The following is a 22,849-nucleotide window of genomic DNA, read 5'->3' as shown; positions in this document are numbered from 1 at the left end:
AGTCTTAACCAGTGATAGACAGCACAATTTATCTATGCTTCATGTTGTTTATGGTGACTTTTGACTGCACCATGGAAATGTTGCAGCTGAAATCGAGACTCATCAGGCCAGGAATGCTTTTCAAACGTCAATCTTCAATCGCCCGTTGTGACCTCAGTTTCCTGTTCTTAGCTGACAGGTGTTTCACCTGGTGTGGTCTTCTGCTGCTATCTTCTTCTGCTTCAAGGTTAAACATGTGCATTCAGAGATGCTCTTCTGCATGCCTTAATTGCCAACAGTCTGGCCATTTTCCTTTGACCTTTGGCATTAACAAGTCGTTTTCACTCAGAACTGCTGCTCACTGGATATTTTACCTTTTTGAGACCATTCTCTGTAAACCCCAGAGTGAGACAACCCCAGCAGATCAGCAGTTACTGAAATACTCATACCAACAACCATGCCATGTTCAAAGTCGCTTTAATCTCCCTTTTCCCCTATTCTGATAGCCTGAACTTCAGCAGGTCCTCTTGACCATCTCTAAATGCGCTGAGTCCCTCCCATGTGAACGGTTCATTAGCTATTTGCGCTATCAAGCAGTTGAACAGGTGTACCTAATAAAGTGGCTGGTGAGCAATCGCGCCACTTTAAATCCAATGTCACTCAAATCAAAGTTATGAATATCCTTAACAACAGAGTTAAGTGGCAACTGGAGCTGTGCTTGACAGTGCTGAAAGATGATTTCAACTTCATGAGCTCAGACGTTTGCAGAAGTGGAGAGTTACTGAGAAGTGTTTGAATTTCGGGGTCACTCATTTGTGTGGCATATTCAGGGTCATTTGCGTAGCGTGTGGTGGGGCGAGGGTCATTTGCGTAAGGGTGCTGGGAGCTGCAGTTTAGTATGCAGGGAGGCAGGGGAGGGAGGGCATGTGACATCCACAGAGAGCCAGGACCCTCACTGACCCCTCTCTATAATTCATCCCCGGGAATATGGGGCACATCAAACCTTCGTTTCTTCCCACCCAAAAAGAGGAGAGAAAACCTTTTCACTTTGTTGCACGGCACTCTGACCCCGTATTAAAGCGAGTAGCAAGAGAAACCCTGAAAATGTCGGTTATTAAATTTTCAGGGCTGTCCCAGGAGAGCGTTTCCAGCAGCTCTCTGATTCATAGCTGGGAGAGGACTGAGGAAAGGCCCCATGCTGACAAAAGGACCAAGAGGGACAAGGGGATGGGGAGAAAAACTTTTGCTTTCATTTTTAGCGTTTATGAACAGGTACACACACAACCGCACACACAAAAGTAGCAGCTAATATGAGAGAGGACACAGTGGATTACCTGTGTGTGTGTTTGGGCACAATTTGGGATGAATTAAATGCTAATATAAAAGCGGGACCAGACCCTCGGGGAGGCTCCATCCTCCCTCTATCCCCGTTTTCTCTGCCACTCTCCCTCTCTCCCTGCTTGTTAACTGCAGGTATTCAGCTCCAATTGCAGAGGTTTCATTAGGAATGCAGATATCAAAGTGTGCAAGTGTGTGTGAGTGTGTTTTGAATAGAACTTACCAGATGTTCTAATCTGCCTTTGATGTTCCCAGCGTCCCTGCAACACAACAACACATTTCCCCCACTGTAAATAAAGTGCCGGCACAAAAAGTCATTTAATAAAAGCAGATTTGCAGACACACACACACAAACATCAACTAACACACACAACAAACTCTGTCAAGTGCGATTTTCTGATTTAATTTCACAGTTTGAGTCATTGCACTGAAACACTACCTGTGGCCAATCCTAAGTAACCAGAATTAGACTCCAGCTACGAATCATTGTTATTAATAAACAATCTATTTTCTTGATTCCTCGATGAATGGGGAGGCAAGCCATCAGTGGTTTTCTGAGGTTGTGATGATACCTTAAAATGTCTCACTGTGGTGGTAGTTAAGCCGAATTATTTTCAACTAATCATTTCACAGTCGGCAACTGTCATAACCACTAAAGCCTCTTTCTGTTTCAGCTGCAACGTACGCGGGATGAGAATAGCTGTAAGAGGGGAAAAAAATCCTGATGATATCAAAAGGCATTTGGTTAATCAAAAGAGGTAACCAAAAAAAGCACATAATGAGGAATTATACTAATTGTTAACCTTTCAGACTGAAATGCTGTGTGCATTTTCATGTGTTTGCATCTGCACCACACAGAGGTTAACTAATATTGTTGCCACACTGCTGGCATTCATAATAATAATTTCCAACTACAAAGAAAGAACTGGGAGCTTATTATCTGTGAATTAATAAAAAATGTGTGTATGATTATCAGGGTAGCAACAGCAGAACGGCGAGCCGAGGAAGCGGAGGAGTGGGGAGCAGTCTGTTTTTAAAAAGAGCAAATTGGCAGTAAATAATAGATGCAATTTTGGCACATTTCAAATTTGCAGCAGTGGAAATCAAAAGATCAAGAGAACACAAACAGCCCCCGTCCCCCCGATCTCAGCACCCCTCGTCCAACTCTGGCCTCCATTACTGACAACTCCACCCAGGCTGTGGCGTTTTACGGCGTTCGTGTGTGTCTGTGTGTGTGCTGAAAGGGAGAAAGGCTTATCGACAGGCTTCAGTTGCTAATGCAGCCAGCAGCATCACAGTGTAAATCTACACCATCTCTAAAATTACATACTGTCTAATCCATCCCACCCCTCCAGCCCCCTCTACCTCCATTCACCCATCCATCCATGTCTCAACACCATCAACCTTTCCGAAAAGCATCAAGGAATGAAGAAAAAGCTACACACCCTAGAAAACTTAAAAGAAACAAACAAAAAAAAAAAACCACTACAAGAACTAAAGAAGAACAAAAAAATAAAGTCATGAAGAAAAGATGTTTGCTTGTTTATTCTGAGCTCTGTCACTGAGCCACAGGCAGACAAGTCAACCACTTAAGGCAAACTTCATCTAGCTGTAATTACATTACATTCTGACAAACACCCCGCCACATTCATTATACATGACGGGCGCCCGGCTACTAGACAGCAAGACATTTGTTACCGTGGTGACAGTGTGTGTAATCCACTAATGAAGCGCAATTAGTGAGAAACAATCTAACACAGGGGAGACGCAGCGCTCGATCCCTCCTCCTCCACTCATTTCCCTTTGCTTTTTTTCTCCCCCCGTCTCCCCTCTTCCTTTTTATAGCTACAGTTTTCCTTTTTTTTTTTTTCCTTTTTTTTTTGATTCAACCTTTATTAAGCTCTTAACATGCATTTAATCTCCCACTCTTTCATCTGTTGTCCTGACTTCATCAAGGACAAGCTGTCCAGCATGGTCCGCACCAGTGCCGAAGGGATCGCTCTATCCATTAGACAACCACAGCTGACACACACACACACACGCACGCACACTTTTACATCCTCATCTCTCTTTTCAAAACATCATATAATCTGCGGAGGTCTTCGGGGACCGAGCTTTCCTTTTCTCCTTATCTGTCTCTCCCTCCCTCCTTCTGTACTCTGTGCATTCAGCGCAGAGGCAGCATCGATTTCTGAATTACGCCACAATATTAAATAATTAATATACTTGCCGTGATTGATGTTTTGCATTAGGCCAATATTAGGTTATCAATCAAAATCCACTTGGTTTAATGTAATAATATTGAAAATGTGTCAGTGCCTGTTCATCCAATTTGTAGTGGAGGCAGGCCAGATAGTAATGGTGGTGTAGCACAAGGCCTCAGAGACACTATGGCCTGCTTACTACAACCACAGGAGCACATTACAGCCCCGGCACACAACATGAGAGAGGGAGGGCGGCAATGGCAAGAGAGATGAAGTGCAGACATGGGAAGACGAGAATGAAGCAGACAGACGGTGATTTGTGATGTGATGGGATGTGACGGACTTGGCACGGTGAGAAGGCACACTAATCATGTGACATATTTAGTAGCCCTCTATGAAGAAAATGAATTCATGGCGCATTAAAATCATACTTTTCATACTGATTAATTTATTTTTAAGTGAGCAGTTTACTCATAAGTGCTATTAGTTTTTCAGTGGTAGTCATTTTATGATCGTTAAGGTCTATTAAAGGCAGCAAAGTTTGGCTGAAAAAAAAAACTGTGGTTCAAATCGGGCCCTAAAAATTGCTTTAGATATTAGACTTCCAAACTCCAAATCATATACTGACTTCAGTTAAAAAAGTATTTTCACATTAGAAATGGACTAATTAAAGCAAGATAAGCACACACTACCGCTGTTTACTGTGGTAATGTACGGCTGCAGTAAACCGAGACAGCTCGACAATATATAACATATAGAATTAAGAAATCGTTTATCTTAATGGCTATGTCTGTACCTTTGTCATCGTGACATATCAAAATATCTTCCAAAAAATTGGATTGGTTGGCAGGTGAGTGTTTTAAACATTCTCACACTGTTGCAAATTAGCTCTGACAAACACTGGCCAACTGTGACCTCTAAGACGACGTCTATTTAAGAGTACAAAACTTGCACAACTTTGGGAGTTGGGAGATAAACAACATGAAAGAACTACGGTATTTTCTCTGGTCTTGCCTTCAGGACATAGTCCTGTTTCACACAATGAGCGAGGTTACAGCTTGGCTATTGTAATGATCTTGCAACAGCTTGGGTCAAATGGCCCATGATATGAGGGCAGCAACAACCTACATTTATTGATCAGCTGATACAAATATCCCATGAATGTGCTTATTATGGCACCATTTTAAGTTAAAATAACACTAATGGCATACCATAAAAAAACCCCTAAGAAAATTCTTGTTGAGTTGTGGCAGCAGATTTGTTTGCAGCCATTAGTAAGTTTTGCCATCATGCAGTCTACATACATAAAATATGACCACTTAAAGTTGCAGGGAAGCTAACAGAGGGAAGCTAACAGCCATGGGGTAACACTAATGTCATACCCGAGTTTATTAAATTCAATGTGCACACCGCGGCTTGCAAAAAGGTTATAAAACTGCTAAAAGCACACAGTCTGGACACACACCTGTAAGTGGAAAGCTTTTCCTTTAAAATTGAAATTGCAGCAGCCATTGAATGGTCACTTGTGCCCACTAAAGCTATGGCTTGCCATGGCAAGTGAGTGTCTTTACAGAATCACTGGGAGTTAACCAGCAACTATTTAAGGATATAATGCCAGAATCTGACAGAGGAGACACTGCAGTGCAGAAGCAGACAGGTTGGACTATTGAGCAGACTAAAACATGAAAATCTCTGACCTTCACCCATCCTAGTCATACACAGCGATTTGTCATTGTGTTCAGTTTTTCACACAACAAAAAAAAGAAGGAAATTTATGTCATTACTTGTTCGCATTACCTCTCTTTTCTCTTCGGAATAGTTACACGCCAGGATGACTGAGAGGCCTAGCAGAGAATGGCAAGTGGGCAAGAAGGGGAAAGACACAGGGAGAGTAATGCCCTGTTGTTCCAGGAAATTTAATTAGTTATCTGCGGTCAATTAAGTAAAACTGGACAAACAAGGGAGAGTGTTAAGCTCTGGCAAGGTCAATACTGACCAATTCAACATGGTTGCTGGATCCATCACACTGTCTGCACTCATGCTTTCTCATTCCTGCTCCTTTTCTCTTTTCCCCCTCTCCTTCCACTCAGTCGCTTTTCTTCTCATCGTGCCCTCCCAGCATGCTTTCTTCCTCTATCACTCACAGTAGATGTTCTGTTACAATGTGTCCAAAGCCCTTTTGTCTCTTGTATTCGACCAATGATTTTAAGCTGTTGCCTCATCTTACCTCATCGTTTTCCTTATGTCTCTCCTTACCTGTCATGTTGCCTTCTTCCAACCCCCCCCCCCCGGATGGCTTTCTTTCTCTTTTCTCTCTTTACCTGACCCTCCAAAGCCCCCGCAATTCTGCTAGTAGACAATTAATTACACAGCTAGCGCCAGATGAGTTGTCATTTGGGGTTCACGTTTCTAATAATTGCATTAGGTCTTCAGGTTTTGCTAAGATCTCCTCCCCTTCTTTCCTTCACTCTCTTTCCCTTTCTTTCTCTTTCCATCTTTGCTAGATTCCCCCCCACCCCCCCTTTGACATAGCTGATCTGAATATCTTTAGTCAGTCAATGGAGGTGACAGAGGGACTTAAAATGCAGAGGCAGTCATTTGATTTCCAGCTTACAGAGCTGCCCATTAGCCCAGCACTCATCAGCCATGCATTACCTCTCAGACCCACAATCCGGTGTGCGGACGATTTAACCCTTTCACTCTCCACTACTAGCCAGGTTTACCATGTAATATCAGACTTTCATACATCAATGGGTTTGCTTCCACAGGCCGTGTTACACACCTTTAACTTTCCCCTTTATCTGACTGTAATGATTTCACTGCCCTTTACTCACAGTTTCAGTTCAGGAACCATAAGAGGCTTCCTATTAAATAAAAATGACTTATAATAAGAACATACCATGTTATTACTTGTGTTGTAATGTATTGTATTACACATTACCCTATTTCACTGATTTACCCCGCATGGGTAAATCAGTGAAATTACAGTAAGATTCATTAATCGCTCTGCAATCGATGGAAAGGTGACAAGCAGTAGCAGCAGCAGCAACTTCAACTAGATATTTCTCACTTTGCCATGACAAAACATGACTTTCTTTTGCTGCCGATTTGCAAAACCTGAGGAAGCCAAACAGCCAAATAATGCTTTACATTTGGGGTGATTAACTTTTGTCTCTTTCATTCAGAAAATCCCAGAAATGTGGTGGTTTATAGAAAAACTTAAAACATAACATTTAGCAAGAAACAAAACAAAACGAAAAACTAACCAAAAAAGTGTGATCCATAAAGAAAACACTTAATGTAAAACCGTTTGCATGTTATTAGTTTTGTCATATTGTATTTATAACTGTGAGTTGAAGACTTCTTGGTATTCCAAACAAAGGGTTCACAAACGATATCTTGCGACTGTATAACCAACAGAAGTCTTTAACCTTTTGATTAGCAACAGTGCATTTTTGTATTTTCTCATACAATTAAAAAGTAAAATAAAATAAAAAACCTGGCCCTCAGCAGCCTCTTCACCCTCAACTTATCATCAGTCACTGATCGTGAGAAGAGGAGCAGAGCAGGAGCAAAAGAAGGCAAGACACCGTATTACTATAAAGAAGACATCATAAGAGAGAGTGAGAGAGTGTGCGAGTGTATATGTGTGTGTGAGAGAGAGTGTGTGAATTTGTGACTCATTTGCTACAGTTGCATGCCTTGTCAAGTGTGTCATTGAGCATTCATATGTTGTTTGACTGCTGACAGAATGGCAGGCATATTTATTAAAAAGTCAATGTGATGGGGACACTGGAGCAAGCATATTCACTCACACATACACACTCACATAAAGCACACTAATACAGAGTCCACATCAGTGGGATCTGCCTGTTTAACTAATATAGGGATAAAGCTTGATATTGAACTGTAGAGGATTGGGTATAGAGACGCACGCACAAGCACAATAGTACAGGGAGTGCAGCTTCCCCTCAGGCCTGATTGCCATCTCCATAGCCCTTTTTTAACAGGGCTGCCAATTGAAATTGAAATTGTATTTTTGTGTGTGCTATCAGAACTACCTCTCAGGGTTTTATACAGCTAAGAGGAGGGCTGGTGGGACACACACTCTCAGACTCACACACACATATACACAGAAAGGGATAATACAGGGGCAAGTCGGGGGCTGTCACTCTTCCATGCAGAACACAGAGAGGGAACAAAACGCAGACTTATCGTTCTATGCTTTTATGTAATTCAGCATGCATACAGGCGTGCACACACACACACACACATACATTTGCGGGTACACAAGCTGACCTCCCTCCCAGTGGAAGGGGCTTTACTTTAGCATAATCCCAAAATGGTAGAGAAAAGCAGCCCATTAAAATGGGGGTAAAAAATTCAGCACTTTATGTTTCTCTCAAGGAGGTTTAAGTGCAGTCAATAAAAAAGTCAAAGAAGTATGAATATGAAAAGAAGAAGTTGATTTAAGGAGGCTCTTTCTGTTGTATGAGATAAAAACGCAAGCAGACACCTGTTCGTGTTACCCGTGTCTGCCAAACACGGGACCAACGCCCAAATAAAAGAGCGACAGCAACACTTGTGGAGCGAGAAAATGAAGAATAAATCTCTTTAAAGTCTTCCAGGATTAACATCATCTTCATTTATAATAAGAAACAGCAATATCGTCAAAATGTGAAACTGGGAAAACCTTTCAAGAAGCAGCATCATGACTACTATCTTATCAGTGTCTCCAAACTAAAAAAACATTTATTTAGCCCACACTAATTAACTGACAGGACCTAATTTTGTACAGTCAACACAAAAATGCAACAAAGTCATCATTTTTTTTTCAATATGGTGGGCATTATGAATATAAATAGCACTGAGAAGAAAACAAAGAAAGGGACAAATTATGGAGAGACTGGTGTTGGTGAACCTTGTAGTGGAGACTGAAAATAATTTTCTTTCTAAAGATAGATTAGTTATATTAGAAAATGATTAAACTGGAGAGTATAAATGCCAAACTAGGTTTAAACTAATTTTTTTAAAAAGTGTCACCAATGCATAATCAAATTTATGTTGATTTTACCTTTTACAGAATGTGATTATAAGTTACACCTAAGCTCTAAGCAATCCACTACACAAGACAAACTCCACAGGTGTGTCTACAACTGTGAAAATCACTTAAAATCACAAGACAGATAAAAAGTACATTGGGTTTAAATAAACAAACTTGGAGATTAACATCAATATATTGATTCATTTACATCATATGTAAAAGCAAAACAAAATATGGAAGGGTCTAAAATTATAAACAGGACTCACTTCAGTCCAGGGACACATACAGCCCTGTTTGAACTCAACTGGGCCGAGGCAGTAAAAACATTGAATAATAACCCATTAAAATAAAAAAATCATCCCAACAAATATAATCACACACTCAAATCACCTTCACCTAGATCAATATGGATATTTCAAAGAATCTAATAAAAGCAAAGTGGCTAATGCTAAATTTGTCTGGGTTCAGAGCCAGCCAGAAGCCTCGGTATGAGCAAAGGATCAAAGTCATCCTGAGGACATTTATGGAGACCAACGAAAAACACAAAAGGGTTCAGATTCTGTTATCTGGTGAAGTTATAAACCTACAGGAAAATAATTAAAGTACCTGACACTTGTTTTGTTATATAAATCTGTTCCACCTGCTTTTGTTTTGCAACACAAAATATGTCAAGTAAAGGTGGGTGTACAGCAACTCATTTTCAGTTAATTACTTGTACTAATTTCCTGTACCACAGCACCTTATTCTCAATTGTTTTCAGTGGGAGAAGAACCTGTAGTTTGGGGAGATTTATTGTTTTTTTATGACAAAAATATTTCACATTGTGGAAAAGTTCCATTTTAGTTTATACAGTTCTCAGAAAGAAAATAACAGAAGCAAAAAAAGTTGGTATCAGCAGGTCACACAAAGGAAAAAAATTATAACAACCGAAGAAATTTGCTACCGGGCATCTCTCGTATTTAATATATAGTTGTTGTTTTTTTTTTAAATTATTGCTGTGGTTGAGAAACACATCGCCCTCCTTTGGCTTAAGCGTCCTGGGTACAGGGCAATGACTCTGATCTGTCACTCTGATAACAGCTCAGACAACCGTTCTCATAATCAAACATCAGCAGGCCATAGTTAAAGGACCACCTTCAGCTCCCTGTGAGCTAAGAAATGCTAAACTGCTGAAGACGTCATATCGCGGATAAAATATTACACACAGAACAAGTCTCCCTATTTAAAAAACTATATCTCCCCCTTCTTAGCCTATACACACCAGCTCTGGAGGGATCTGAGGGCTGGGGCCAAGTTTTAAAGAAAATTGACTTCTTTTTATCGTGTTACATAGAGGGAGATCAGGACAAAGACATAGAGAGAAAAGCAAAAGGGAGACATGGAGAGCAATCAATTTCCCCATGGTTTTCTTCAATAGCCAGTGGTCCTTTTCATACTTCCCAATTATAACCTTTCCTAATCAGAGAAATGCCTCTCTATTATTGAGGCTGAGACAATGACGCTCCCCAACATTACTGCCTGTTCCAAAACTATGTAGATTGCCGTACTGGTACACAAAGACTACACTGGGCTATACGGCAAGGACTGGGGGGGTGGTGGCTGTGTTAAAATCACATGTGGAAATCTTTTGGCTCTCCTCTCGGCCCCAGAAAACTGATGGGGAACAATGGCAGCCCGGCACAGCATCTGTCATGGCACAATATAAAAAGATGATCTTGGCACCGAATGGACAAAAAAAAAGAAAAAAGAAAAGAAAAGAACGAAAGAGAGGGAGGAAGACGGGGGAATGAAGAGGAGGGGAAGGGGAGGGCCAGGCGAGAGGTAATTCATTTGCAAATCAGGCCCTGGTGCTCAGGTCTATTTCAAGCTGCCAGTGGGTGCCAGGAGTTAACAAGGTAATCAGTTTCAATCCTGCCCTTCAATTGTACATCACACCCTCATCCAGAGAATACCCAGGCCTTTCTATACGGGGTAGAGGGGGAAATAGCAATCTGGCTGCTGGCTTGCCGCACACAAAACCCACACACACACAGACATGCACGCACACACACCTGAAGACAAGTTATTAATAGCCATGTATCCACTACATGTCCTTACAAGCAACTGTACAGAGACAACTAGAGCTGACACAAGCAGCTAAGGAATCTATAGAAGAAAACCAAACTGATATCTCCTGATTTTATGATTTCCACTTAAGAGTCAATGACTTACTATTTTCAAATACTTAATTAGGGCAAAATATTAGGGATAAAACTAAAGAAATCTCTGCTCAAGTTCTGGGGAAAAAAACATCCACAAAGCCCACGATAAATGCATTTCTTTTACACTAATTCAGCAAGAATATAAACATTAGATTGGTAGGCATTAAAAATATTCATTCAGCACAACTAAAGCACTGTAAAATATTGCTTTAGTAGTGCTACACTTTTTCCCCATCTTATTTTTACTGCATGTTTGAATCTGTCTATGTATACTCTTACCTGTATTTTGAGTTATTGCAAGTCAAATAAAAAAATCTGCATGAATTTTAGGGTGCGTGCATTTAAAGAGTCTCCCTATTTTATACCTACTTTCAGTCTCAAGTTTAGTGGCAGCAGGAGCAGTAGGTTGCACTGAACCAAACAGTGGTACATGTAAAGTGGCAGAGGGAAAACAGAGCTAAACCTGTTCTAATCTTTTCTTTCCTCTCTCTGCATCCCTCCCTTTAGCCTTTGTCAGCTGTAACCGGCTGGCCGAGAGGCAGTTAGCCCCCGTTAGTCCCTCATCTACATAATCAATATGACAACCTTATTTTTCTGATGCAAACAGGATTTCACTGCTGAGCTGTGTTTGTTGATGTGTGTGTGTATCTGTGAGTGAGGGAGTGTGTGAGTGTGTGTGTGAGAGAGAAAGAGTGCCCAGTCTGCTCGTAGCCAGCCTCAGTCATGGCCCTCTTTAGCCTAATTAGATTAGGTGTGATTATCCCGGCTCTACCTTACAAGTGTACAGGCGGGATAAAGTGGCCACAAAGGCCAGCCTGTCACAGGCACCGGGCTCTGGTCTGCAGGTTATCAGGGTCCAGGGAGACACACCGCGTACATTGTTATTCATATCATCTACACACCGTTTTCTACTGTGCCTTTTTCACTTCTCTTCGTTCAACCCCCCCCCCCCCCCCTTCAGTGTCTGTGGTGTCAAACTGGCGTAAGCACCGGCCAGGGTAACTGTCTTTTTTTTCTCTCTCTCGTTCAGTCTGTCAGAAGACAAAACAACATGGCCCCAAGCACTCTGCAGTTTAGCCTACAGGGAGAAATGTCAGGAGCGCTCGTGTGTACGTGCATGCATGTGTGTGTCTGTTTTTCTGCAGACTTCAAGGAAAAGTGGTAAAAAGAAAAAAAAAGAAAGAAAGAAATAAAGAAAGAAAAGTTAACCCAAGTCTTCGAGTAATGCAAGAAGACAAACGAACACAGCAAAGGCTAACGTGCACACAAAGATTGCAAAGAAAGTGTTTAACCTTACTCTGAAGACCTGAATCTACTCCATTCTACTCTAAACGCTTTATTGGTAGAGACCAAACTGTGTCGTATGTGTGTGTGTTGGCATATTTTGTTTAGGTCTTAAAAAGTCCAGATTAAAATCTAATGTTACACGTTTGTGATCACTTTTTGGGATTTTCACTTTGGGTATCATTTTTGTCAAAGTCTTTAGCAAAACACAAACAGTTTTGTAGAAAAACATCTTCATGTTTCTAAAAGCGAAGCCACCGCAAGAATCTCAGAATCTTGCTCAGTGTGCGGTAACATGCTTTCTATACATGAGAGATTTCAACATACAGTATGACCACAAATAAACTTCTCCTCTCTAATGCACACTCAACATACAGCAATTATGGCATATGTATACCTGCCAAAATGTGCGTGCCATAACATTAGCTCCAGTGGCATTTTTCATTCTGATTAATATGTGTTTGAAAATTTAACGAGATGATTTGCTACTCTGTTTCATTTTTGTGAAATACTCCACCATTTTCCCCTAAAAACATTTTCCACATACAGCTCGGCACTGACAGATTTCAGTTGGCCTCCATCAGTGAGTGTGTACGTGGAAGAAAAGAAGTGAATTATTTCACTCTGTTGATTAGACAGCAGTGCCCGCGATATTTATACACACTGTACATACTTTCCGTGTCGTCAGAACTGGGCATAGAAAGAGGCAGAAACAGAGAATTAGAGGCGCACAAAAAAAGAGAAGAGAGAGCGAAAAAGAAGAGAAGAGGCAGTTACAGTAAGGCAGTAAGCAATGAGAAACATACAGCATCGGATCTGAGAAAAGACTACTAACTCATATAACAGCCTGCCATTAATTCCACAGTATTACTCACGCATCTAAACTGCAAGAAGAGCCGATATATCATACAAAAATGAAGAATGCATATACGCTACTGGCAAAAAGTGGACAGAAGTAGAGTGAGCGATGTGTGTGTGTTAGGGAGAATGAGTGAGATGCAAGGTGGAATAACTCTATTAGAGAACCACAGGGACTACGCTGGCGAGAGAGTAAGACAGAGCACACGAGGATGAAGGAGAGCCGGAGTGAGCAAGACATTAGTACAAATGAATTAAACATCGGCCCAGAGATCTAAACTTCTGTTGAAAAAGAGGCAGACTAAATGGGTAGGAGGGAAGGAGGAAGAAGAGGAGGGAGGCTTCGTAAGTTTCCTGCGGCTACTAAATGTTCAGCATAAGCCGTGCGGGGCCGCCAACTCCATCAGCGACACAAATAAGCACACACCCACTTGCGTGATCGGCGACTACGATCACAACTCTTTTGTTTCAGCTCGTTTCTGCGCAAAAGAAAAAAAACACTCTGAGCATGGCTGTCGATTTCAAACCTCCGCTGAGGATGATTGTTATACACCCCTCTCAGGCAAGATTTACTTCCTTACTTCTACAACTGAGTCATGGTACTTAAACTCAATGCCTGGAAAGCTGTTTACTCAGTCTGAAGGAGGTATTCTTGCAATGATCAATGCCACCAGGGAAGACCTGCAGAGCAGTATTTTTGTCTCAGGTCAGCAGAGGTCAAATGCACGGTGAGAGGTACTCCTCAGCTAACTGAAAACCATCGTCTGCTGTTCTTCTTCATGTTACTTTGCCAATTCAACTAAAAGGAACATCACTTTCTATAACGTTTTCTCACTCTCAGCCTTCCTCATAAAGACTTCAGTCAACACCTTTCCTTGCCCCTGGTGCAGATGAATAAGCACCGGAGCCTGGAGAAAATTAAACATTAACAGTGCGTCTCTTTTACACATCATTCTGCATAACCGCCTTCTCGTTTAGCTCCCCTCCTTGCCTTCAACACCACTCTGCATCCTCCAAACCAAACTAACCCAGCTTTTCCAGAAAGGGAGAGAGAGTGCAGAAAAACGTATTTCGTCGACAAGCGCAACATAAACCCTCCTAAAATCGGAGCTGGCCCGTCGTGTTTGCTGCTCATAACCTGCTGCTTATAATCCTGCCCGCATCCTCTCCTGACCCATAAAGCAGAGCAGCCAGCCACTTAAACAGCAGCCAGGACTGCCATCACTAGCTCCTGCTAAGAAAAAGGCCATAAAATGAGGAGAGGAGAGGCAAGGAGAGAAGAGGAGAAAATAAAAGAGAGGAACAGGGTAATTGGATTGGGGGATCTTCTATTTGGCCAGGTCTGGTCTCTGTCATCACGCTCCAGGCCTGGCTTCTCTCAGTGCCTACAGTAGGTCTCAAAGACATCAACACACTCACAAACAAATGAACACACACACTCTTCCCTAGATGTGTAACGGCACTGAATTGCTACCAAGTTGTCCTGTGCGCCGCTACAGCCTGCAGGGTGTTTAGTGTGCTTTTTTTTCTTTTTCCCCCCAATGTGAGTGTTTGCATACTCCCTTAACAACTCACTAAATGGTTAAACAGATTACAGAGCGCAGTAAGTGGATTGTCACAGCTCTCTATCGCTCACTCAGGGTGTCTTCTCCTGTGATTAAAAGTGGCCAGATTTTTCTCTCTCGCCCTCTCTGTCTATGCAAACACACATGCACACCCACACACCAGTTTACACAGGAAACAGGGAGGTCATTCTCAGCCAAACACAGCAAGAAAGCCCTCTTATTCATTTCAGTCTTAAGAGATTCTGATTACTTATTTATAATAACGTTAATAACTAACAATACATCATATCATATATTAAACATTATAATAGTAAGAATTATCACCATTATTGACTTTTAGTTTTGTTTTCAGTTCAGTTTCAGGGCGGTACCCTGAAATCAGGCTAATCTCTCATAGCCTGGGACTGCTGTTTAACATCCCAAAGCTGTAAAAACCTCAATATCAATCTGACTGTACCCATACCCATCCACTATTTCAGTAAAATACTGACATAGGCAAAGAAATGTGAAGGAGTGAAAGTTGACCTTTTTCTATGATTTTTTTAAGCAGAAAAATATTTCCAGAGACAACGGGAACCAAAGAAATCTTCCCAGACCATCCAACCATCCCCAAAAAGCACTAATTATGTGTTTCACATTTGCATAACCAGTCCAAGTGACATAAATTTCAGAAATGGGTCACGCCCACAGAATGAATGCACTGTCTGTGTCTCCTGTCTGCATCATACGTGGCACTTACAAACCATTAATCGCCCCAGACGGGCAAAGACCAAATACATTTTCTGGAGCTACAAGTTGCATAGATCCCTGTGGAGGATTCCTATGATAATACCCTTTTGACAAAGCTATTTATAAGTCGTTATACTGTTCACTTCTTTTGGCCTTAAACCGGGTTTTGGAGAAGGGGTGTGGAGTCTAGTTAGATGACCTGCTTTTGTATCTAAAAGGGTTATCTAGATGTAAAGTAAGTCTATTATTAAAGACTACTACTTTGTTTTATTTGTTTGTTTTTTAATCTAATCTGCTCATTATTTGTATTAAAAAAAGAAATAACGACTACATGCAGCCATAGGCCAAGAAATGCTACAGCTGAACCAAACTGTGTGTGCATTTATCTACTGGGACCTGAGTGTGTGTCTGTGTGCACATGCTCGCTGTCCACCCTTTGCATGTAGGCATCACTCCTATTTCAGCCACCCAGCCCCCACCCAGACTACACACACGCACACCTACTCCTCTTCAGCTTCACCCACGTCTCATCTTGCTCCTGGCCACTAGGCTACCCCCCTTGACGCACACACAAATAAAACACACACTTACAGTTCATTGATTTAAGTCAATGTGAGTGTATCCTAACCTTCCGAGGACGGTGTTTGAAGTCTCTCTTACCTCCCCGGACCCGCTCCCAGAGCCAGACACAGCCTAGAGTCCTGCAAGAGTGCAGTGAAATGCAAATACAACAAACACACACACACACACAGAAGCAGCAGCTAGTGGTCCCATCCACACCACCCATACACACATTCCCACCAGGCTGAGAGGATGCCGCAGGCAGGGGCTACACACCCACAAACACACACACAAACACACTTACTTTCTCTGTGTATTACCAACACTAATGAGCTGATAGATGTTCAACAGAAGCAAAGAAGCAGACAATCATTTCCTCAGAGTAAGACAAGAAGGGAGAGAAAATCAACAGTAGTAAGTGAAAATGTGTGTGTGCCGGTGTCTAGGGTCTTGTTTTATTTTCTCTCTCTGCCTCACAGCATCCCGGCTTCCAGAGGTTAAGGCTGAGCAATGGAGCAAAGCTAGCCAAACTCAGGCCTGCAGGTCCTGCTGGGACCCCTGTGGTGAGGTTGGGTTCTGTTTAGTTTGTCAGCAGGGAAAACAGACTAATGAGAGGAATTACTAAACAATCACATTCACAGAAAGAAAACAGCAATGGGTGGGTTGGTGAGGACGGCTTGTTGTATAAAAATGTCAAGAAAATATGTTTTATATTAATGGTTTATTTTTTTTTAAAAAGAAACTCTACCAATGTGAACTACGCTGTCCTATTCTGTTGAACTGCTGTTCCTCTCTAGCAGACAAAAACCTCTAAATGATTCTTTCATAGAAAAGGACTTCAAAAAAAGGCTTTAATGAAAGGTAGGATGTCTTTTCATTTCTTTAACCCTAAGCTCATTAGACAAACTCCTTTTACATGCACAGGGAAAAGATGGCTCTCTGCTGCCATGAGGTCTCCACGCTGCTCTCTGTGCCTCGGTTGCCCAGCCTGTGCCCATTTCTTACTCAAATTACATTAAATTGAGTACGATGAACCAATGTGTTCCCGTGACCCGGCATAGGCAAGGAGTTCAGCCTAATTGGACAGACCTCTCAGAATGAGCATGTGAAGCATGTGAAGCTTGCAGTACCTCTATGATCTGTTACAGAGAAAAGAGGTCAGCACCACCCAAAGCAAAAGCTTCTCCTAAAGAAGTAAAAAAAAAAAATTGTTGAAGGCATTGAATTCCAAGAAGGTTGCTTGAGATGAAGAGAAAAAGGGGGAAAAGTGAGAGTGTGCACACCTGTGTGTATGGCGTATGCATGCATTAACAATATAATGAAATGCAGAAAAACTGGAGACTGTTCTCCATCCACGACCTAACAAAATCCCTTCAAGCCTGATCAAAGCCTGAACCACTACAGCGTTTAATGATGCCAAACCCGTACTTACTAACAAACACTTACTTCTTACTATAAAATTTAGTTGTAGATTAAAAATAAATAAATAAATAAAAATGTAAAATGCTTAAAACCTGTCACTTTCTGTGAAGAAACAGCCATCTGTTAGCGTAAATTCTCAGTGTCTGCTCATTAATCAGGGGTGTGAATTGGGTCGGAACATCAGGTGAAATACGCTCTTACTTCTGTCAAGTACCAGCCTGGGGGCAGATGTGCACTTGTTAACATGAGACACTGTTTACCTCTTGTACTTTGTTTCAGGGAATACGATAAAACTCTGACAAATAAAATTAATCTTGACCTGTGCACAAGGTATTATGAGAAAGTATCTGGTGCGCTGCAAAGCTAATTCATATATATTCAGAAAATTGTCATTCGGCAGTAATTCTATCGCCTGCCAGGGGTGTTCAGACGGCCTTAATTTAGTGGTATTTTTTCAAAGAAAGACTTGCATGAGTTTAGATTCACCTAAAAATAAATCCTGCTCCAGATCAGCATTGTAGTTGATGAATTACAGTACCGTGCAAAAGTCTTGAGCCACCGTTTGTTTCTTTATATTTTGTTTCCATGGAGCCAGACTCTCTTGTTGGGCAATAGATTTTCTGAAAGTCTTTTAGTTTTTCACTCATTTTCAGTCCAGTCCTTTTTTTTATTGTTTGTCTGTTAAGATACTTAACGCCGATCTATGACTCATTCAAAAATAAAAAAGGTACCTAACTCACGAGATGAACCAGTGTTGGGTCTACACATAACGAAAAGAAAATAGGAAAAAATAATAGAAAAAAATAGCCTGTCAGAAAAAGCCTTTCTTCTCATCTCTATAGTAGAATCTACAAAAACAGTAAGAGATACGACAGTTTGACAAATGTTTTGTTATTTTTGCACCAGCAATCTGATTCCCAAAGAGCTATTGCCAAAACATTTGGCACAATTTAGCAGTTTTTGCCTCTATGCTGTATTTTCATGCAAGGTAGCACACATTTCAATGAGTCACTGCATCTATTTCCTAGCGACATATAAAGAAATGTGGGGTGACTCAAGACTTTTGCACAGTAACCGTAGAGCTGTGCAGGGGTTTGAAGGTTTAGCATGTGTATTCATTTAGGTGATGCACTCTAACAATTGTTTTGAGGACAGCAAATACACTCTAGATGTAATCTGATCTTCTTGAACTTTGCCCCTGGCATATTTCATTACTCGTGGAAAATTTATGAAGTAATTCAGGTAATTTTAAAAAGGAAAAAAAAACCTCACAGCTTGCTGAAATTTAATCTAGAGAATAAACAGGTCATGATGTCTTTATGAAACTGTGTTAAACCGTTTGAGTTTTTTTTTTTTTTCTCATCCATGAAAAGGATAGTTTCTCAATTATTGTCATCATAAATCATGAAAGAGAAGTGCTCATCAAAGGGCACTGGGCACATGTTAAAAATCACCACTGCATTCAGCTTAATGCTGAATAAAAACAGCATGCAGGACACAAGCATGCAATCTTATTGAGAAAAGTGTCAATGAAAAGAAAAGGTAAACAATGTAAGTGGTGGTTAAATTAAAGGAAACTAACACCCTCTCTGCAAGTACTAACCCAGATGCTTATCCAGAGCAAAGTTGACCTACTAACCTTGTACATAATCCTGTGTAAACACACACACGCACACACACACACTTGCATAGAAGTACACAAGTACACACACAACCCTACAATCACCCACTTACCCTTTGCCACTGGTGAAAAGCAACAAGATCTCTTAACAACAGCTCGTCTTTTTCAATAAATTTTGCATGAAAACATGCCGCTGGAGCACCAAGTTGCCCGCTGTCATACTAGAGGAGTCTTAAATGTTTAATGACAACAACACCAAACACATGTGCGCACACACAGAGTCGGTGTCAGGGTGCCGCACTGAGGGGCCCCTCTTTCATCCTGACAGACACTATAAAGCTCCTGAGCCGCTTCTCCACCCCGCCCCGCCATCAGCATACCACCGCCGCACTCCTCTCCTATCACCCAGCAAGAAAACCTGGATGTAAATGAGGCTGGAGTGTAATAGTATGTGGGAGTGCGCAGGTGTTTGTGTTCAAGTGGTGAGGATCAGGGGCTTGCATAGACCCTACCCCCCATTGCCATTAAAAAAAGAAGAAGAATGGAAATGGAAAAGGAAGAGGAAGTAGCTTCTCAAATTAGATACAGTAAAAAGGGAAAAAAATGTTTTACATATTCCTGAAGCATCTTGTTGCTTCTGCCTTACTTCTGCTGAAAGAGGACATGCTAGGCAGCTAAACTCCTGTGAGCATCAAGCAGATTTTGGACAGTTATAAGATCATATCAGCAGCTGCAGGCATAAATGGCAGCCATACTGACAGCTATCCAACCTGTGATGTTGTACTATCAAAAGTCAAAATTAAGCTGAAAACATATCTTCCTAAAATCATCTCAAACACTATTTATCAATTTTAAAATGAAATGCCAACTCTTTATGCTGGAAATGCAAGACTGAAAGAGGCACTAATGTGCTTGGATTATGGAAATGTTCCAGTGTTTTTCCTTTTTGGAGAGATGTTTTGGATTATATAGGCCAATAATTGAAGTGTAATTTGCCCAGGTCACCAAGATCATGTCTCCTAGGAGACAGAGATGCCTTACAACAGCTGAATAAGTATGTAATGGGAGTATTTATAGTTGGTTTAGTAACTTGTGCCAGACTAATTCTCAGGCGTTGGTGTCTGTGAGAAGATTTTAGGGAGGCTTAATTGTAAAAACGATGTGGTCAAGGAGCAATGGGACAGTTACTGAGAGTTTATATCCAGAATTAAAACGTAACTTGATATGAACTGTCCAGTGTGTACTGGACACTTGGCGAATGAATATTACCAAGTAACTTATTGTACAAAGTATTTTGTATACCTCACTCTACGTCAGTGTCTTTGAACATCCTTGTTCTGTCTTGATGCTTTTATATCTAATTTTTTTTTAAAAATTAACAATTGCAATAGTCTATTGTAAAGTAATATCACATGTCTTGGAGAATAATGTCTTTAGTGTTAAATCTGAAGTTAAAACTCCCCACCCCCACAAAAAAAAAAAAAGAATTAACAACTTGGAAAGAAAAGATGTTTATATTTTATTTGTAAAAGGGCAAAAAACTCTATCAACACCCTGATATCGTTAAAAAAACATCTTTAAAAACCATATACATGTAAAATGTAGAAGCTTTGTAAAGGTAGGATTTAGCACAGCGGTGCATTGCAACAGATTTCACAGTTGCACCTACTGAAGTGGGTGCTGATTCGATATGTCACGTCAGTTAGTGGGTCAGCGCCATATGTCGAAATTATTCAATCTTTAAACCTCCACAGGCTTAGGCAGTTTTGAAATAAATCAACACTGCCACAGGTGGAAATGCACACACACGCACACGCACAGACTTAACACAAATATGCACACAGACAAGCTAAAGCAGGGTCAGAGATAAAAGAAGAGATTCCTATCGATGCTAAAGGATATTGAAGCCTTAATAAGAAAATGGATATAGTCTACTGGCCTTACATTTCACTGTTAGCTTTATTTGTTTTCCTGATACTGATCTAAGAAAGGCAATATGTAATGGCGGCAAATAAATGGGAGCACTTTTCCTTTAAAAGCAAATATCCAGTCTCTGGCCATACAGAGAAGTCTTAACACCCAAGCTTTTCACTGACGACCAACAAAAGTGATGAAAAAACAAGTGCTGAATACATAGAAATCCTTCAAAAATTGTTATTATCAACAAATACGACCCTATGATCTTTAATTCTAAATAAACATCTTGAATAACACATAAGTGTTTAACAATATTAGTGATCGTGCTTGTGTTTTCCTCAATGATGTCAATATATAATACTTCCTAAATACATAAAATCTGTTGTGCTAGCAAAGATATACATTTCCTCCTTTTCTTGGCATTTAACTCAGTTAATGAGATTCAGTACACGTGATTTCCAGCCACAGTTGTTCAAGTGCGTTACTTAACAAAAAAAAGATAGAAAAGTTCTTAGATATACCATACAGCATTTCTGGTCTCTCACAGCCACTGCTACAGTGATAAGTTTCCTCATCTGAGTGCACAGTTGCATCAAGAACACATCTGAGGAATGGAGATTTTAGTCAGATCAAACAGTCATAAAATCAGAAACTGTCGTACGGCTATTACTGCATGTTTCTGTAAGGAAAAACCAATGAAAAGCCTAGAAAATACTCCCTCAAAGTGTTTCCTCCCAGAAAACTTTATGTGTTAAGTTTAAGCATAATATAAGCAATCCTTAAAACAAGAGTTTTGACAGTAACTGACAAATGCATCTGCTAATCTGCCAATGAGATCCTCAACTAATCATTTATCCGAAATTGAAAAGTGCCCATGATTGTTTTCTTAAGCTGAATATACTTGTTTATTATCAGCATTAAGGCTACATTTGCCATGAAATTTTCAGTCGATGAATTAATCAATTAATCGGCTTAAGGTTTTGTCGACTGTGAAGTAAATTCAGCCTGTCCCTGAGTTTCTAAAGTCTGGTAAGCTGATGTGTAGCACAACAGCTGCTCTGTATCACTCTTGGGATCCGCAGTTTAATACACACATCTGTGCCATTCAATGTGACAAGCAACAACAGAGTACCAGTTGTATTACAGTGGCCCCCAATCACATTAGAGAATGACGCGATGGGGGAGGGATATATCGGCAGACGCAAAGAGAAGCCTCTAAGGTAGTTATACCTGTAGTGGAGTGTACAACTGCTAACACTCTGAACCTGTTCCTCGTCTGTATTAGAGTCTTTAGTAGACATAAACTTGCAAGTGTAGATGTCCTTTGCTAACTTTCCTAACTTTAATAATAAGACACTCTTTTTTATTGTTTTTTTTTTCCTGGCAGAGACAACAAAGACATTTGGAGGTGCATATAATCCTGTTATGTTTCTAGACTTATTGCTGCCGGGTCCAGAGGGTGAAAAGTGCAGTTAAAGACATCAGAAATCATCTGGTGACCAACGCATTCAGTAAAAACCGAACCTGTGCAACACTCCTAACTACCATCTATTTTTATATCACTGTGAGATTTTCCTCTTACAAGAGGGAACTATATCGCATTACATAGCCCGTGCTGCCTTGTGCTTGATGAGAAGGAGAAATGGAGAAAGAAAGGGAATGATGGATTGATGGATGGAAGGATCGAGTGATGGATGGACGGATGGAGGAGCTGAGACCGAGCTCCGCATTTATGTCCGTATTACACCAATCAGCATTTTCTGCTGTCCTGTGGTCCAGTAGAGTCGACAGTACCTAAGACTTATTAAGGTATCTTTGTGTCTACCTGTGCTGTCACCTCACATATAAGGGATAATATCCTACTTACCCCTTTTTCTCTGCCTTATCTTTACTCTTGTCCTTCTCTTTGTCCTTGTCTCGGTCCCGTCCTCTCTCCTTGTCTTTTTCCCTCTCCCGGTCACGGCCCTTGCGCCGGCTCCGGTCCCTGCTGTGGCTACGGCTCCTTTTGCGGCTGTGGGTACCTCGCCGGCTGCGACTGCCGCTCCTACTTCGAGACCGCCGGTGGCGAGAATGAGACCTAAAGCAGAGATAAGGAAAAGTTAAAGCAAATAAACCTCTGACATTTC

At 41.0% G+C, this 22,849-nt stretch overlaps 1 protein-coding gene across 1 annotated transcript in view; it reads right to left on the bottom strand.

Annotated features, from left to right (window-relative positions):
• The window catches only part of rsrc1 (arginine/serine-rich coiled-coil 1), a 124,620-nt gene that overhangs the window by 79,444 nt on the left and 22,327 nt on the right, over nt 1-22,849 (bottom strand). Inside the window, exons 4-5 of the mRNA XM_080890109.1 lie at nt 22,591-22,800; nt 1,541-1,577 (exon numbers count right to left, since the gene is read on the bottom strand). Of these exons, the coding sequence (XP_080746235.1) occupies nt 1,541-1,577; nt 22,591-22,800 (247 nt within the window). The remainder of the gene's footprint in view (nt 1-1,540; nt 1,578-22,590; nt 22,801-22,849) is intronic.

The sequence above is a fragment of the Rhamphochromis sp. 'chilingali' genome (assembly GCF_963969265.1).
Source record: "Rhamphochromis sp. 'chilingali' genome assembly, chromosome: 8".
Lineage (NCBI taxonomy): Eukaryota > Metazoa > Chordata > Actinopteri > Cichliformes > Cichlidae > Rhamphochromis > Rhamphochromis sp. 'chilingali'.
Note: the sequence above shows the minus strand (reverse complement) of the source record. Positions and strands in the feature narration are given on the sequence as shown.